This window comes from Panthera tigris, chromosome A1 (assembly GCF_018350195.1).
Source record: "Panthera tigris isolate Pti1 chromosome A1, P.tigris_Pti1_mat1.1, whole genome shotgun sequence".
NCBI lineage: Eukaryota > Metazoa > Chordata > Mammalia > Carnivora > Felidae > Panthera > Panthera tigris.
In genome coordinates, this window is record NC_056660.1 from 178,111,798 (window position 1) to 178,129,699 (window position 17,902).

General features: G+C 45.0%; 1 protein-coding gene and 1 long non-coding RNA gene across 3 annotated transcripts in view; one reads left to right on the forward strand and one right to left on the reverse strand.

Moving 5' to 3' along the window:
* The window catches only part of DOCK2 (dedicator of cytokinesis 2), a 417,345-nt gene that overhangs the window by 45,072 nt on the left and 354,371 nt on the right, over nt 1-17,902 (reverse strand). For both annotated transcript variants that reach the window (XM_007077642.3, XM_042992600.1), the window contains exons 33-34: nt 14,171-14,319; nt 4,452-4,537 (exon numbers count right to left, since the gene is read on the reverse strand). In XM_007077642.3, coding sequence (XP_007077704.1) covers nt 4,452-4,537; nt 14,171-14,319 — 235 coding nt within the window. The remainder of the gene's footprint in view (nt 1-4,451; nt 4,538-14,170; nt 14,320-17,902) is intronic.
* LOC122240377 overlaps nt 14,332-17,902 on the forward strand; it is a 32,040-nt gene continuing 28,469 nt past the window's right edge. Inside the window, exon 1 of the long non-coding RNA XR_006220018.1 lies at nt 14,332-16,657. This is a non-coding gene — a long non-coding RNA (uncharacterized LOC122240377). The remainder of the gene's footprint in view (nt 16,658-17,902) is intronic.

Genomic DNA, 17,902 nt, shown 5'->3' on the forward strand with positions numbered 1-17,902 from the left:
CCAAGTAGCAGTATTTTATCTTTAGAATTCTCTAGGTAATTCCAATATGCAGCCAACATTAAGAACAACTAGTTTAGTCCAGTGCTTTGCAAAGTTCAATGTGCATGGGAATCGCCTGGGGATTAACAGATTCCGATTAATAGATTCTGTTAATAGATTCTGGTTCAGTAGATCTGGGCTAGGGCCTGAGATTCTGCATTTCTAAAAGCTCTCAGATAATGCCAGTGCTATTGGTCCTTTGCAAAGCATGGGTTTTGAAGAATACTTTCTTAGTTTCTCTATTCTTTAGGTGTAAGATAATAAATCTGCTCATATGGTCTAGGATTGGTGAGATGGATTGGCAGACTGTTTGGAACTCACCCATCCATTCACCATTCATCACCACCTACCACCATCCACCATCCATCCACTCAACAGATATTTTTCTAGGAACCAGGGATTCAGAGATTATTAAGACACTGACTTCCAGGAAATCACAGTATAGCACGGGAAGCAGATACAAAAATAAAGACTAACCACAGTATATGATACTCCCATTTATTATTTCCTGTGTTCCAGATGCTGTGCAAACCCATTTTATGGGTTATCTTATTTAATGCTTACAAAATTTCCTGGAGTTGGGCATTATTAACACTGTCAACTGATAGAGGAGGCATGAAACCCCCAGGGCTGGGTTCTAATAAGGGTCTTGCCAAAGTCCCCCAGCTGTTTCTCTCCTTTGAATCCACAATGGAGGACAGATACAATGAAAAAGGGTCATGGGAATCTCCAGGTGATGCAGATAATTCCTCACTCAGAAGGAGAGGGGGCGGAGCACTTGCCAGCCACTCCCTGTCTATACTTCTGCCTGGGTGGGGGTTGGGGGGGGGGACTGGAGGGAACTCACACTGCCCTAGAGTTGATTTGCATTCAGCATGGGAGGCCTTCAGAGGGAAGAACCCAGGCCCACGCTCTGTGTCAGTGCTGATGGAACTGGGTTTACACTCATCCTTGAAAACTATGTATGGAGTACCTCTTATGACAGGTCCTCTTTCAGGCACTGAACTGGTTTGGGTGGGATCTTGGCCCCAGAACACACATTCTCTGTCCCTTTCACCTTTCCAGCTCCCTTACCACTTCTAGAAAAATTCTCAGGCAGATGGAATACAGCAAAATAGAGTGTCTAATTACTCCTTTCAATGTGGGGACCTTCACATTAAGAGATATGGACAGGGGCACCTGGGTGGCTCAGTCGGTTAAGCATCCAACTCTTGATTTCGGCTCAGGTCTGGATCTCACAGTTGCCCCTCCTATGCTTGTGTGCACTCTCTCTCACTCTCAAAAATAAAAAAATAAATTAAAAAAAAAGAGGTGGACAACTGGGAGTGGGCTTTGGGGACAGTTCTGAGGCTAGGGAGGGGTGGGATGTTGTATAAGGTTGTATAGCTTGTGCACTGCACAAAAGCCCATGAGGGCTGAAATCGAGCCCCACGTCATGCTCTAAGTCTGTGCCCTAATGCAGGTCTATTGCTGCCATAGGAAGGGAAACCCTGCTCTATTCACAAAGGCACCATCATATTGCTAAGCCATGTACCACAGGACTGTGTCTGCCCAGAGAAGGTCCTCCATAGCAGTAGAGGCCCTGAATGAAGGGCTGAAGGAAGGGCTAGAGGAACTGTAGATGACTAGACTGGGGGAGAAATGACAGGTATGTTCATGGCTTCAAATAACCACATCAGTGTCTACCTAGAGAGCAACAATAATAGCTAATATTTCCAGACTACTTACTAGTTATCAGAAACTGCTAAGTACTTTACATGATTTTTCTTGCTTAGTCTCAACAAAAACTGTAACAGCTGGATAGTATTTTATCCTCAGTTTGCAGATAAGGAAACTGAGGCTCAGAAAGCTCAAAGGCAGAAGCAGGGACCTGGCCCCTGGACATTTTAATGGGACCTTGACTCCTCTGGTTGGGCTTGATTAGTTTTGCAGAAATCATTCACACCTCTATCCTAGAAGCAAAAATAATGAGCTGCTTTTAATTTCCTCGACCTCTAAGGATTCCTTTTATAAATAATCACTCAGGAAGGATTTGAAAATCCTGCTGATCATCTGAAGACTGCCGCAGAGCCCCATCCGCTTATAAAAATGGAAATTGCCAGCACTGTAAATGGTTTCCCTTATGGTCAATATTTAGATTTTCCTTTTTAGAACTTTAAAATAAACATTGACTCAGGCAAAATGTCACTTTTTCCCCTGGACAGTCAGTCTTGATACCCACCCGAGGAGCAGACAGTGGGTTTCTCCTTCTGAGTTACATTTGTGTTCCCTGTGTGTAGTGAGAGCTGTGCGCAGTGACAGAAGGGGGATAGGGCCTGCTGAGATGGTGCTGCCTGGGAATCTGCCCTGCCTACTGAGCAGGACAGGGAGGGTCACTGTGAGGGTTAGAGCAAGGCCTTTAGTTTGTTTTTGTTGTTGGAGATAAAATATTCAAAAAGGATTAGGAAAAGAATCTGACATCAGAGTTCTATCAGAGAATCATACAAGTCTGAGAATATACAATTAGGAAGAAATTTGAAATGTCTGAGCCACATTGCTAAGCCTTGGGAGAAGTCCTTCGGGAGGAAAGGGACACTGACATGAAGACGGAAACTGGGAGTCAGATGGCTGAACAAAGTATATTTATTAAGCTTTTACCTGCTGTGTGCCAGATGCTTTAGTTATTCAGTCTTCAAAATAGCTACAGGCTTATTATCCCCATTTTATAGATAGAGATATCGAGGCCAAAGATGCGTGATTGGTCCAAAGTTACACAGATGCTAAGTGGTAGAATCAGGGTTGAAACCTAATGTCTTTCTCCAAATATATACAATTGGCCTACATGCACATGAAAAAATGCTCAACATCATTAGCCATCGAGGAAATGCAAATCAAGATGGCAATGATACCAGTTTCACAGCCACTGGGATGGCTTTAGTCAGTAAGGCAGATATTAACAAGAGTTGGGGAGAATGTGGAGAAACTGGAACCCTCACACACAGCTGGTAGGAATGTGAGTGGTCAAGTACTTTGGAAAACAGTTTGATGGTTCCTCAAAAAGCCAAGTAGAGTTACCAAATGACCCAGCAACTCCACTCCTAGGTATATACCCAAGAAAATTGGAAGCACTGTGTCCACATAAAAATTTGCATGTGAATGCTCATAGCATAGTCATTCCTAACAGTGAAAAAGTGGAAACAGCCTACATGTCCATCAATTGGTAAATGAATAGGGGTGCCTAGGTGGCTCAGTCAGTTAAGCGTCCAACTTCAGCTCAGGTCATGATCTCGTGGTTCACGAGTTGGAGCTCTGCATCAGGCTCTGTGCTGACAGATCAGAGCCTGGAGCCTGCTTTGGATTCTGTGTCTCCCTCTTCCTCTACTCCTTGCCTGCTCACACTCTGTTTCTCTCTCAAAAAATAAATAAACATTAAATTTTTTTAAAAAGATAGGTAAATGAATAAACAAAATGGGGTATATCTAAACAGAAATATTAGTCAGCAACAAAAAGAAATGAGGTGCTGACGACTGCTACAGTGTGGACGAACCTTGAAAACATGATATACGAAAGAAGCCAGTTTCAAAGTACCATATACTGATTCTATTTACATGAAATGTCCAGAATAGACAAATCCACAGGGGCCGAAAGTAGAGGGGATGATGTCTAAAGAGTATGGGGTTTCTTTGGGGAGGTAACAAAACTGTTCTAAAATGGATGGTGGTTATGGTTGCATAACTCTGCAAATATACTAAAAGCGATAAAATTGTACACTTTCAGTGAGCTGTATAGTATATAAATTATATCTCAATAAAATCTTAAAACAAAAAGACATGTCCTGACCAAGTTCAGTGCTGACCACTGTCCACTGCCTCACGCAGACCTATGCCCTGCAGTCAGGCAGAGCTGGTTTGGGTCCCAGCTTGTCTACCCAACTAGATTGTTCTAGTTTCCTCAGACAAGACCCTTCCATGAGCCTCAGGGCCTAGCTCTATGAAATACGGGTCAGAGAGTAAATGCAGCTAAATGAGGCAGTGCACAGACAGCATCTAGCTCAGCATCTGTGCACTGCGTGTACCCTATTTATCTTGGTCATGATCAACATCTGTGTAAGATTAAAAGAGAAAGAAGGAAAAACTAGCAATAATTATTCCATAGCAAAGAGATAACACAAGTGAACATTTTGGTGGATTGTTTTTCCCTTCACAACACAGCAAAGTTTCTTTTTATCCATCCCATTCCATCAATATCAAAGAAACAGCCACTCTAGAGAGAGAGAAATTTTAGGTTTCTTTCAAAGATGGAGTTTCTCCAATACCAGGAGCCAGAAGATCGATCTCCAGGGGAGGGAGGAGTCTCTGAAGGCCTGGAGTCCCAAGCTCTCCAGCCTGCAGCTGACCTTCCCAGCTCCCCCCACGCACGGGTGCTGAACTTACATTGACTCAAGCAGCTGCATGTACTGCTCGTCTCCTCGGCCTCCTTCCACCTCATGGTCCAGCTTGAGGATGATCTCATTTTCAAACTAAAGCAGTAGGAGACGAAAAATCAATAATAACAACATTAGAAGGCTGAATGTTGAAATTAGTCAATTTGTTATTTTAGCCAAAGCTTTAGGGAGCACCTATCATTTCCCAGCGTTTGTGCCCAGAACCGGGAGTGCAAAACGGAACGGGATGCTGTGCCTGCTTTTAGGAGTTCCCAGAGTACGGGGAGAAGAGGAGTGGATGATAAGTGCTGGAGAGAGAAGGAGGGAGGGGAGGGAGAGAGTGACCACGTGAAGGAAAAGGGCATTTCAAGCAGAGGACACAGCGTGTGCAAAGACGTGGAGGTATGTGACAGAGCACTGTATCTTCAGGAAGCGGCACGTTGTCACAGACAGCTGTCTGCCTAGCCTTCCTTTCTCCATACTTTGGTGATCACGCTGGCCCTAATCTTAGTCCTGGGGACACAGATGAGCTACCCATACCTCCCTAGCTCCGGGTGTGGGCATGTGACCCAGGCCTACCTCTTAATCAGTATCTTTCATCATCTAGACACTAAGATTAATAAAGGCTCAGGCTGAGTAAGTGAGACTCAGATCCAAGGCTTTGCTGAAACTCTTAGCAAAGAGTCTGTCTGCTCAACGTGAAGATGGAAGGCTGTAAGCCTGAGGCTGCTGGAGATGGCCATAATAGAAGAGCCCGCCTGGAAATGACACCAATACAGAGGAGAGTGGAAAAGGGGAGACAGAGAGACTGAGCCCCTGAGCCCATCCATACTTGAAGCTCTCATAGGTACATGAGCTGATGCCTCAGAAAGTAGACTGGTGGCAACTGTAGTGGTCAGAGATCAGACTCGGTAAGTGACCTGAACATGAGTATGTACCTATAGTCCCAACATTATCTTGGAACATGAAGCCAGAGAGCGTTCCATCTCCCCATTTTCACTCTCAAGAAGCATCTCACCCAGTTCAGCTCATGGCTTACGCAATGTTTTGAAGGGCCATACTGTGTCCCTTTTCATGGCTAAAATGTAAAACAGTTTGTACTTTCAATAACATGCCGTGATGAATCCATCCAAATCACGCAGTCTGCTTCTCCTCAGTTTTACCATTAAATACGAAACTGGCATCTGGAGAAGGGAAGAAGGCCCTTGGCAAAGGTCACCAAGGTCTAGGGAGTCTTTGGGTACTCCTGGCTTCTTACCCAGCCTCTCTACTCTCAGACCTTAAAATCTCTCCATGAAGTCTGGAGGTCATATTTAAGGAGGATCATGTCTAAAGGTGATAATGCGTGAAAACCAGCCAGCCCCGGATTTGTTCCACTTCACTAAGTGTCAGGTACTTTACACATGAAGAAGTATGTGTAATGCTCTGTGAATGGCAGAGACCTTTTGGCAGGCTCCTTCCAGTGCACAAAGGATCAAGCCCAGTCTAGTTGGTTGGAATCTTTAAGTGATGAAAGGCAGGGGCTGGATTCACTTTTCCCTCAGCTCACATCTGTGGTGCCATTGTTCCCTCACTGTTGTGTGCTGAGGGCCAAAAGAAAGGACAAAAAGCTTGTGCTGATACAGCACAGATGAGAAAATTTCCTGTGAGTTTCCTCAGTCGGGGAAGATTTATGGAAGGAGATACAAAAAAACCTGGAAGATGGGTAGGATTGTGATAAATATGAAAAGGAAGAGCATTCTGGGTAGGAGGAATGGAGTGAATGAAGGTTGTAGATGTGGGAAAGTAGAGAAAAATGAGGAGAGCAGTTAAGAAAGATCAGAGTTCAAGAAGAAAGAAAAGAAAAAAAATTAGAATGAAGACCCAGATGGGGGCCAATCTGATGAGGGTCTGGACTGCCAGTCCACACATGAATCATGTACCTTACATGATGCATTGTATTAAGCATCTTGTATGCATCAAATATTATCCAGACTTAAGGGTTGGGGCTATCATGATTAGAGATGTCTACTGTGCCAAGCTTGGGGCAGGAAGTAATACAGCTAAAGGACTGCAAGCATGGGCTCTGATGTTAGACCATCTGATTTACATGTCTGCTCCATTCCCTCCACCATCTTAGGAAAGCTATCAGGTCTTTCTAATCCCACTTCAGAGTTTATATCAGGCATCAGGGGTCGGCAAACATTTTCTGTAAAGGGCCAGATTGTAAATATTTTAGTCTTTGTGGGTTAGTCAGTCTTTATTACAACTACTCAGCTCTGCTGCTATAACACAAAAGCAACCATAGATAATATATAGACAAATCAGCATGGCTGTATTCTAATAAAACTTTATTTACAAAAACAGGTAACAGGACAGATTTGGCCTGTGGACCCTATCAATATAATAGTGGTCCCTACCACATGGGGTAGTTAGGAGGACTGGAGGAGATTTTATATATAAAGCACCAGGGGAGAGCATAAACTCAAATGTGCATTGGGTTTGCTCATCTGCTTATGATTACTGCTAATGTTATTGTTATTACTGCTGAATGTTACTGGAAAGCAGCTTTATGGGAGAAAAATAGCATGTTTTTCCTTGTCTGAGTCGTTCAGTGTTAAGTGTTGGCATGATTCCTCCTGATGCGATGAACTTTCCTTTAGAGCAGAGAAGTGCATGGGGTAAATAAGCACTTGTCACAAGGTCACAAAGAGCCTGCAGGGAAGGAAATTACAGGGTGCCAGGGGCTGTGCAGAGCTGGATGACGCTGTGCCACGCGTGAGCCCTTCAGGCCAGGTCGGAGAGCGAAGGTTTCAGTCAAGCACATCCCATGACAGACGCCGGCCCGTTTTGTTCCCAAGCAGGCACTGTGCACAGGAGCGGCTATGACCACAGCCTTTGGCATCCAAAAGACTTAGTTTGAGTCTTGCTTTGACTTTTCTCCCCACTATGTGATCTTGGGAAAGTTAATAAGCTTCCTGAGGCTCAATTTTCTCATCTATTACATGAAGATTTAAAACAGCACCTACTGGGGCACCTGGTGGTTCAGTTGGTTGAGCATTCAGCTCTTGATTTTGGCTCAGGTCATGATCCTAGGGTCATGGGATTAAGCCCTGCACCAGGCTCCATTCTGAACATGGAGCCTGCTTAAGATTCTCTCTTTCTCGGGGTGCCTGGGTGGCTCAGTCGGTTAAGCGCCCGACTTTTGGTTTCGGCTAAAGTCATAATCTCACGGTTTGTGAGTTCAAGCCCTGCATTGGGCTCCACGCTGACAGCATGGACAGTTCTTGGCATTCTCTCTCTCTCTCCCCCTCTCTCTGTCCCTTCCCATTTCTGCTCTCTCTCTCAAAATAAATACACTTTGAAAAATGAAAAAAATTCTCTCTCTCTCTTCCTCTGCCCCTCCCCTAATGGTATGTACATGCTTCTCTCTCTCTCTCTCTCTCTCTCTCAAAAACTTAAAAATAAATAAATAAATAAAACAGCAGCTACTTAGAGTAGTGTTGGGAGAAGTTAATGGGAAAATACACGGGAAAGGCTAGCGTGGTACTTGGCACATAGTAAGTGCTCAATAATTGTTATCATGACACTGTCAACATTGCCATTGTCAACAGTATCACCATCTCAGTTAGTCTTTATGATAGCCAAGGGAGATAGATATCCTTATTTTTATTTTTTAAATGAGAAAACTGAGGCAAAGTGGAATCTTTGTCTTGCGTTTCAAAGCATGGATGGACTTGACCTAGAGCAGGCCCAAGGGTCCTGCATATGCTCTCACACATACACTGTGCCATGCCACTGTGCAGAGCTTAAAACAAAGGTCTGGCTCCTCCAAATCAATTCCATTTTCTCCACAGCTGCACAGCTGCATCACATTGTTGACTCCTCACCCTACCCCTGCAAGGGGGATATTTGTTAAGGAGCATCTGCAGGTTACTTTCGCAGAAGTCAATGCTACAGAGGCCCACCAGGAATCTTAAGAGGCCCTACTCAGGAAAAAGGAAGTGAACTCTAAGAGCCCAGCCTTCCTGAGTGGACCTCCCTCCTCCAGCAGAATGACTCATGCGGGCCTCACGTTTGCATCATGCCTTCCCCAAATTGCTTTTGCGACCTCTCCTTACTACTTTAGAACATCTTGGCTATTTTCCTTATTTGTTTGCCTAGAATCCAGGTGAAGTGTGAAATTTAGGGAACAAGAGCCCTTCTTCAAATGTCTGGTTCTGACTTTGACTTCGTATGGGAGGGGCAGAGATAGTGTGAAAGGCCAGGATGGCAGAGTGATAGGGATAGAACTGGCACCAGTAAGTCAGCCCGTGGCCTCCTTTGTTAGTGAAATGCTGGTTGTCCACGGGTGGCTGGAAGCAGACTTGGGGGAAAGCTGGAGAAGATAGTGTCACATGAGAAGGGATGCTTTAGGGAGTCAGTGCAGCTTCCTAATTTTCTTTGAGTTATCTTGTCTCCGCCTGCTCCAGATCATTGCCTGTGGAGCTTGGGTTTGGGAACCTATAATGGTATTATGATATTCATTTTACAGATGAAGAAGCTGGGCTTGAAAGAGGTTAAATAACTTACCAAATTTATTCAGCGCACAAGTAGCAAGTCTATCTAACTCCAAAGCACACTGGCCAGAACACAGTAGGTGCCCAGTATATATTTATTGAATCGATTGTTCTTTTCTTCATTATATTCTAAGCCATCTGAAGCACCCCCTTACTCTAAGCCAAGACTCCATTTCAGGGGATCTGCTCAATTGATATCTCTGTCCATTAATTCATTTATCGAGCAATTATTGAGCTCATGCTGAGTCCCAGGTGCTGTTATAGGTGCTATCAAATGCTGTTACCTCTTCCATCTCTGAGAGGAGTTTTCTCTAGGACATCTCGCCTGCTATGGCTCAGACCCTCAGGCTGATTGTGCCACAGTCCTGTTCTATAATCTGTAAAATAGGCAATCACTCTCCTCAGTCTCTAGGCCCCAGGACTCTGACTCTTTGCCACCATCTTCACCCAGACACCCCAAAACCCCTCCCTGCACAAAAAATTGGCCAGGAAAACAGCTGGTCTACCCAGCCTCTGGGGATTACTCAAGCAATCATCAGCTACCCTCATTACCCTAAATGATGAAAATATTCACTGGAATGTTCCTCCCTGTGCTAAGGCTTTTCCTCTGAAATGTGGAAGGATGCAGGTCTAAATGCTTCCATTCATCCTGGGAACATTGACATGGTTCTCACCCACACTCATGACAGGCACTTGACAAGTTCAGGAATGAGAGACTAGCCTTGGCCCCAGAAAATCTCACGGTCTTGTGATAGAGAGAGATCTATGAGCAGATCGTCATGCAGTGTGGGTCAAGTGATATGCCTGAGCCTCACTTAGGTAGGTCAAGACACATTTCACACTGACTGGGCATGAATGTGGCAAGCCAAGGCTCCTTTTGCCAAAACTGTCCTGTCCATTGCCCCACCAAGGAGTAACAGTGTGCCAGGGGTAGGACATTCAGTCTGAGTCACAGGATAAGAACGCCTGAGATGGTCTTGCGTGAAGTGCTGTACTTATGAGGGGTAAAGGTTATCAGTCAAATGCATCAGCTATCTAATTTGGGCTACAAGAGAAGACAGGGAAATCTGGCAATGAAGTTGCAAAAAAACTCAGAGCAGAGAAAGAGATTGCCCCAGAGCCTCCTTTTCCCCACCCCCACGCCCCCTTAAGCCCATCAGTGTTTAACCCCCTCCTGTCCCAGTTCCAGCCCATGCACATCCTGCTTGAGCCCATCTGTCTTTTGCATCCAGATGAACCACTGCCTCCAGAAGCAGGAAGGGCCATCTCAAAATGTGAGGCCTCAGTTGAAGGATGAGTAGAATCTCTTCAGGTGAAGAAATCAAAGGAAGAGCCTGAGCAAAAGCAGGGCGGCGAGAAAACCACAAGATGTTGTGTCCCTGGCCAGAGGCAGGGGTCCTGCTAACTTTTCCTTTGGGTTCTGCTATTTCCTTTAAGAAGCTCAAATTTTAGAAAGGAAAGCCTACCTGTCACCTTCTAGAAACCTAGTTTTTAGCTGATAATTTTGGCATCATTCCCTAATGCTAGTTTGCATGCAAGACCTCCTGGATTTCAGACCCAGTGCTGGGGTTTGCTCTGGATTTGGCCATCAGGGCTGCTTGGGGCTCCTAGGGGACTGGCATCCTCCTTTCCAGGGAAAACCTTCATGGCTGCTTACTCTGAACCAAGGAGTCGTGCCTGGATCTGCTCACCCCACAGCTGAGCTCCTACCAATCACACCAGCTGTTTTTTTCATGGGAAGCTGCCCCATTAGTCATCTTGATTGTGCTGTCTCTTTTGATAAGGGAGAAATTAAGAGAAGCAATTGGGGAACATTATTACGATGAACACATGCTTCGAGTGAGGAGTCCAAGGATGACCCCCATTCATAGAAAACAGGTGGGTGGATGTCATGGGGATGCCACAATAAGGAAATCCTTTCAGGAAAAAAAAATCACATTCAGGCAAGCCTCTGAAGGCCACCAAATACAACTGTCAGGTTGTAATCCAGAAATGACGGGCTTGCTTGTTTTTTAAACATTGCATACCATCAGGTACTTGGAGTGTTTCCTTTGCACACCTGCCCCTAGGACATCTTCTGAGCCAGCTGGTGCACACGCCTCTGGAGGGTGTACTGATCTGAGAGTAAGTATGATGCCCTTTATGTCACATTGTGTGCCCTCTATGTGTTTCCAAGCTTCACATAGTTGGCGTCCCCCTTAAAAGTCAGCAGATTGCAAACTGCCTTCAATACCCAATCCAGTGTTTCACCTTCTACTCCCCCTTATCCCAACTGGTTGGATATGGTATCTTTCTTTATCTGAACTCCTCAACCTGATTTCTTTTCAGGCTCTTTGCTGAAAGAGGGGACAGCTGGTCACTAGCCTTTCTGGGACTAGAAAGCTCCTGCTAATTAATCCCTGGGCAGAAGAGTACTCTCTCACACTGATATCATCAGAGCTAACTACAGATCTTTCTCAGCTTATAATGAGGTTATGTCTGATAAACCCATTGTAAGTTGAAAATATAGTTAATTCAAAAATGCATTTAATATCCCTAACCCACTGCAGCCCAGCCTACCTTAAACATGCTCAGGACACTAACATTAGCCTATAGTTGGGCGAAATCATCTAATGCAAAACCTATTTTATAATAAAATGTTGGTCAGCTCATGGAATTTACTGAATACTTTACTGAAAATGAGAAATAGAATGGTTATGTGGGCATAGAATGGTTCTAAGTAAATCTGTTGTTTACCCTCATGGTCACGTGTTTACCCTCATGACTGACTAGGAGCTGTGGCTCACTGCTGCTGCCCAGCACACGACAGAGAATCTACTGCCTACCACTAGCTCAGGAAAAGACCAAAGTTCAAAATTCAAAGTAAGGTTTCTACTGAATGTGTATCACTTTCACACCATTGTTAAGTCCAAATACCGTAAATCGAACCATTATAAGTCGGGGACCACCTGTAGTCTCTTTTTCTCCTTAGAACAATGTTTTCCAAAGTGATTGGCAGAATGGCACATCCAATTGATGTTTCTTACACAAATAAGTTTGAGAAACTGGGCAAGTCTGTTTACTGTGGAATGCCTCAGTGCTTTGACTATGTTAATGTGCACTGGAGATCTCTAAGAGGGGTTACCATATGCAGTGGATTCCAAAGGTATTTAATTTCCAAACCCTCTTCCCTAGAGCATCTGGTTGGATTAGTGCTCTATGGAACATATTTTGAGAAAGCACTAATGAAGAGGATGCCATTCATTCTTTCACTCAGGCAACGTTTACTGTGACAATACCAGGGACGGGATGATGCAGTGGGCACAGCATGGTTTGGGGACTGTAGCGACTTGTGTGTTGCAGCCTCTGCCCCACCTCTTTGTTGATGTGTGACTTCAGGCAAGTGACTTCACCTCTCTAAGCTTCGGTATTTTCTTTTTTTTTTTTAATTTTTTTTAACGTTTTTTTAATTTTATTTTTGAGACAGAGAGAGACAGAGCATGAACGGGGGAGGGTCAGAGAGAGGGAGACACAGAATCTGAAACAGGCTCCAGGCTCTGAGCTATCAGCACAGAGCCCGACGCGGGGCTCGAACTCACGGACCGCGAGATCATGACCTGAGCCGAAGTTGGATGCTTAACCGAACGAGCCACCCAGGCGCCCCTCTAAGCTTCGGTATTTTCATCTGTAAAATGGGTATCATAATGCTACCTAACTCTCTATAGGGTTGCAATAAACAAGATCACAGGAACTAATGCATGGAAAGTACTGATGGTGTGCCTGATACATAGTAAGCACCCAGTTAATGGCAGTCATTTTTGTCATCATCACCATCATCACCTTTATTAGATAAGGTTGAGGAAGATGCAGAAAATGCTCAGAAATGAGTATAACACAAGGCAGTATATAATCATCATACCTCAGACAGATAAAATGATGTAGGAATGGAGAGAAAAGGTCTCTTAAAGGACACAGGACTGCACTGGACTTTGCAGGATCAGTAGGAGTTTAGGTGATGGCAGGCAGAACTGTGAACATGGCAGAGCGTAGAAAGAAGGAGAAATGCATGGAGGAGGACATTGATGGAGATAACCCAATTCACGTGAGCTGCAGGAAATAGCTGGGGAACAGGTTGGGGGGGTGGGGAATGAGGTAGGCATAATGGCTGGAAGGGCTGAGTGAAGAGCAAGGAAGGCCCTGAATGCAAGCATAAGGGTTTGCACTTTACTGGGTGAGGATTAGAGAACCTGTAAGCCAGAGAGGGGAGAGATCTGTAAGGATTTTAAGGAAACACAGTTTGGAATCTGTTGCTTTTTAAGTAGCTGTCTTAAGGGGAACTGTTGGGTGGCAGGTGATGGTCTCCAGTGAGAGGCAAAAACGCTGGGGGAGGGGGAGAAAGAGCCTGTAAGGGGTAAAACCAGGTGGGAAGGTGTGGCGGAGAGGACAGTGGGGCAAGATTTGAGGGAACCTCAGCAGAGGCAGTCTGACAAGACTTGAAGACCGACCTTCCTGAGCTGGGTGAAACTACAAAACACTGCCAGGAGCCTGTTGTGGAAATGGGTGCTTATTCCACTGTCAGAAGCTTCTACAGTGACTGGGCCCAGAGAGCGGTCCTCATCCTTCAAGTCTGATGGGACTTTTAATGAAAACATTTGGCCAATGACACTTGCATTGCACACAAGTTGTCCACTCCCTCCATGCTGGGGAAAGCCTCCTACTGCCACCGCAGATCCACAAGTCTCTCCTGAGCAACAGGCCTTTGACTCCATTCGCTGTCATTTTCACTCATGGCTGAGTGTGACTCCTGGGAAGCTCAGATCCTTCTAGACAATATAGAGCCTCCAAGTTGTCCCAGAAGAGAAAGAGCTGGACAGAGGCCGGTGTGAGATGAAGGCAGGTGGGAGGGGCAGGCTCTTTGGACACACCTCAAGGGAACTCTTAGGTAGGGAAGTATGGTCCTTGTACTATTGAGAAAGGGACCAAGCTGATAACCCAGCAAGAAAGCACATTTTCATCTTGGCCTTGGGCAGCAAAGCATGATAAAATAGTGACCTAATCCAATCTGCCAGCTCATTCTGGGCACATGAATAATGTCCCTTGCCTACTGTCAAGCCCCTGAATGAAGCCCAGGCAGATGGAACGAGGATATCATTATGGGGAAATGGGCTGGGGATTAGGGAGGATGGCATGGGTTTCCAGCCTCATTTTTTACCTTTTTGAAATCCCCACTCCTTTGATATTCACACAGCATCATGTCGAAGAAGATTGGTATGGTGGCTTTCCGGAGCTCAGCCTCAGGGATAAGTGTCATCTCTAATATAGGTCCCACCATGCCTGGGATGAAGCAGATTTTGTTCTGGCCTGTAAGAGAAGAGGGGCATGGACACATAAAACAGTTTTCATGATGCACAGATCCTCCTCAGACCAAGCCTGTGGAAAGGAAAAGAAGGGAGGCAGAATAGTAAAAACAATAGTTAACACATATATGGTTGTTTATGGGAGCCTGGCACCATTTTGAACACTTTACATATATTAACTTCTGTAAGAGGCGCATGCATCATCCAGAACGAGCTGTTATTAAGGATAATAACATGGGTTTGTGGAAAGCATGTCACGGCTTACAAGGGTTTTCACCTGCATGATCTCCTTGGCAAATGGAGCCCTGATGCAATATGTTAGTGACGGCCAATCACAGGGATATTTGAAACTATGCCTGTCTACATCACACACCATGTTTCTGAGATTGGAAAACATGCTTTTACCAACTATTTCATGAAACAGGAAAAGCAAAATTTGCTGCTAAGAATCTGCTACTAATAGTATGGTCAGCGGAATAGTGAAGCACTCCCACACCCTTCCCCTTAAGGGAACAGTATGGCCAATGCAATAGTGAGTGGAATGGTGAGGCATTCCTGTGAACTGCCTGTTGCTCTTGGCATTCTAGCTATACTGGCCTGCTTCCGGTGTCACAAACTCACTTTGTGTCCTTCACTGCCAGGCCTATGCACACAGTGCTCCTTTGTTGAGAACAGTTTTTCCTGTCTGTGCCCCAACACCCCCATTGCCACCTGGGTTCCCCTGGAAGGGTCCCACTGGATAGATATGTTGAGAAAAGCCCCCAGCGCGTGCCTTCCCACCCCAGGTAGGTTAGACCCTCCGCACTGGCTTCTTGTGTTGTGCCTTCTCCCCCAACTTTGCAATTATGGCTTTATTTGTGAAATAATATGATAACTATCTGCCTCCTCCATTTCACGAGAGTAGAGACAATGTCTGTTCTCACTGTTGTACCTATGGCACTGAGTACAGAACATATTAGATGCTCAATACATGTCTGTTGAATGAGGAAATCAATTTCCTGACCTAACTAGCTATATGACTTGGATATACATCTTTATAAAAATGCAAAAGCAATACATATACACACCTGTTGAGAAGACCATGTGAAAATATACCTGTGTATACTTAGCACAGAGCCTGGAAGAATCAGCATCTAGGGGCACAGGTAGTGTGGTACAGTGGTTAAGGGCACTGATCCTAGAGCTAGAATTGCCTGAATTTGTAAACTGACTCCACCATCAACTGCTGTAAGATATTAGACAAGTTGATCTCACCACTTGGGGCCTCAGTGTCCTCACCTGTAACCCGGGAGAATAAGAGTATTTATTTGATAGGCTTGTTGTGAAGAATAAACAGATTTTTACCAAGTGCCCAGGACAGTGCTTGGCATGTGGCACACTTTACACAGAGTTACCTACTACTGTTCTGGTGTGTGGCCAGAATGAACCATCAAGGGAAGCCTTGTTGAGACAGAACTAAGCAGACTACTCAGAATACACACGAGAGAGGCACGGTGAGGGGCACTTAGGAGTCGCAGGGATTTCCCGGAAAGTGAGGGCAAGCGTATCCAGGTCACCCTATCATCAAAGCTGATGCTCGGGTGTTCCATCAGCAGCTGCCACTTCAGAGCCTCAGAGCCCAACCTGGAGCAGAGAGCTCCTGCGGGCGCAGAAACTCGGGTGGTATGGCGCACAGCCTGGTGCTGTTGCTTTCGATTAAAGTTCAGACAAGGAGCCAAGAGGGAAACTGCAAGAAAATGAATTTTCATGTAGCCTAAAATGAGGCTTAATGCTCAAGTATTTCCCCAGAATTCAGATAAAAAAGGCATCATCCTAGGACTACCTTCGGCTAGTGAGAATGAAATGGTGAAGTCAGGCTGAGAGTTTTGTGAAATATAAAGACACTTTCCCAGGATATCTGCTTCATTTTATGATGCATTTGGATTACACTTGAGCTTGCAGTCTTCGTTTTGGCCCAAATAGAAAAGAAAAAAAATTGTACATTGTAGCAGGTTTATAGTAATTGCTAATCTAGGTTTTTGATTTCGTCCTTCAAGATCCTTTAAACCCACAGTGGGGTTTTAAAATTCAAAGTCAAGTGCAATAATAAGTAGAAAGTAAATGGGAAACTGTCAGATAAGCCACCACGGAATGGAGAAATTGCTTATGCAACAAAGGCCTTTAGAATACTGGAGGGCATTGGGTATGATAAGGATATATTTAAGATGGTTTAAAATAAAGAGCGGACATGCTGTAGACCAAGGATTTCTTAGATACTTTTGACCTCCATTCTTTGCAGTCAGTTGAAGAGATGTTTGGAAGAATCGGGGAAATGGAGAAAGATGCTGATCTCTAAATACAGTGTGAGTTGAATGCCCCTTACAATGCTCTGTGAAGAAATTTTATTCATTTACATCAAAAGCAGAATTTCAGCACATTGGATTTTGTGTTCAAATAATCTGAATGTGTGCATATGTGTGTCTTTATATACACAGACACGCACACACGTGCGCACACACACACACACACACACACACACACACACATTTGTAGTTAATTGGATGCAAACTCATTTGGAACAAAAAAAAATCCTCATTCAAGAGACACACCTGCTGCCGTATTCCAAAAAAGGCAAGGTAAGGAATCAGTAAGAGGGTCTTTTTTCATATAATGGAAGCTGAATCTCACCGAGCACAGATACCAATTAGAAAAGGCTTTTAAAGTGCCAATAAGCCAGCAGGATAAATCCACATGCCAAATTACATAGGCTTTGGGAAAGGCTCTGGTGGTAATGAGAGCGCAGAGAAGAGCTTCGGTGTGTGGGTGGAAAGGAATCCTGTGTGTTCTCGGGCCTGGGTTTCTAATCTGTGCAATGGCCTCATCTATCACACCTCTCAGGAGGAGACTGGTATCAGGGCACTAAGAAGATGACCTGACAGAAAAGGAAGAGGGAGGAAGGGAGTGGCGAGGGAAGGGGGAGAAAGAGACCATTGTTGTGAATCTGCTGAGACCAGAGTAGAGTCAGTCACTGACCTTGTGAGGCTGATAACGAACAGAAGGGGCACTCTTTTGGAGAGAAGATGGCTCTCCAAAGGTGGACACAGACTCTGGAATGAACAGGGATGTGGACAGGTCATGACCTCCTGGATTTCAGAGTCCTGCATCCTCCCTGGGACTCTGAAGTAAAGCTGGGCCGACCCAGAAAGATCACACATTCAGTTCCAAAGGGGAAGAGAGAACACAGATCTCTGCTGCTCTGGCTCAGGCTTGGAAAAGCTCCCTTCTGGCACTGCTCTGAGACAGGCAGTCTGTTTGCTCCTCATCGTCCAGCACACACCCAGCTCCAGCTTCCCCCCAGGCTTTGGAGAATTGCTGAGCCCTACAATCAGGTCCCACTGTGGCCACTCCATGGCCCCGTGGCTTTGTGCCTGTCATTTAGCTTCCCTGAGCCTCTGTGATCTCATCTGTAAAATGGAGATAAAAATAATCCCTGCTTGGTAGGATTGTTGAGAAGCTTAAAAGAGTTCATATAAACAGAGGGCTCTGCAGAGTGGCTCATTAGAAAGGCTCAGGAAGTACTGATGTTGACAGTGGTGATGATGATGGTG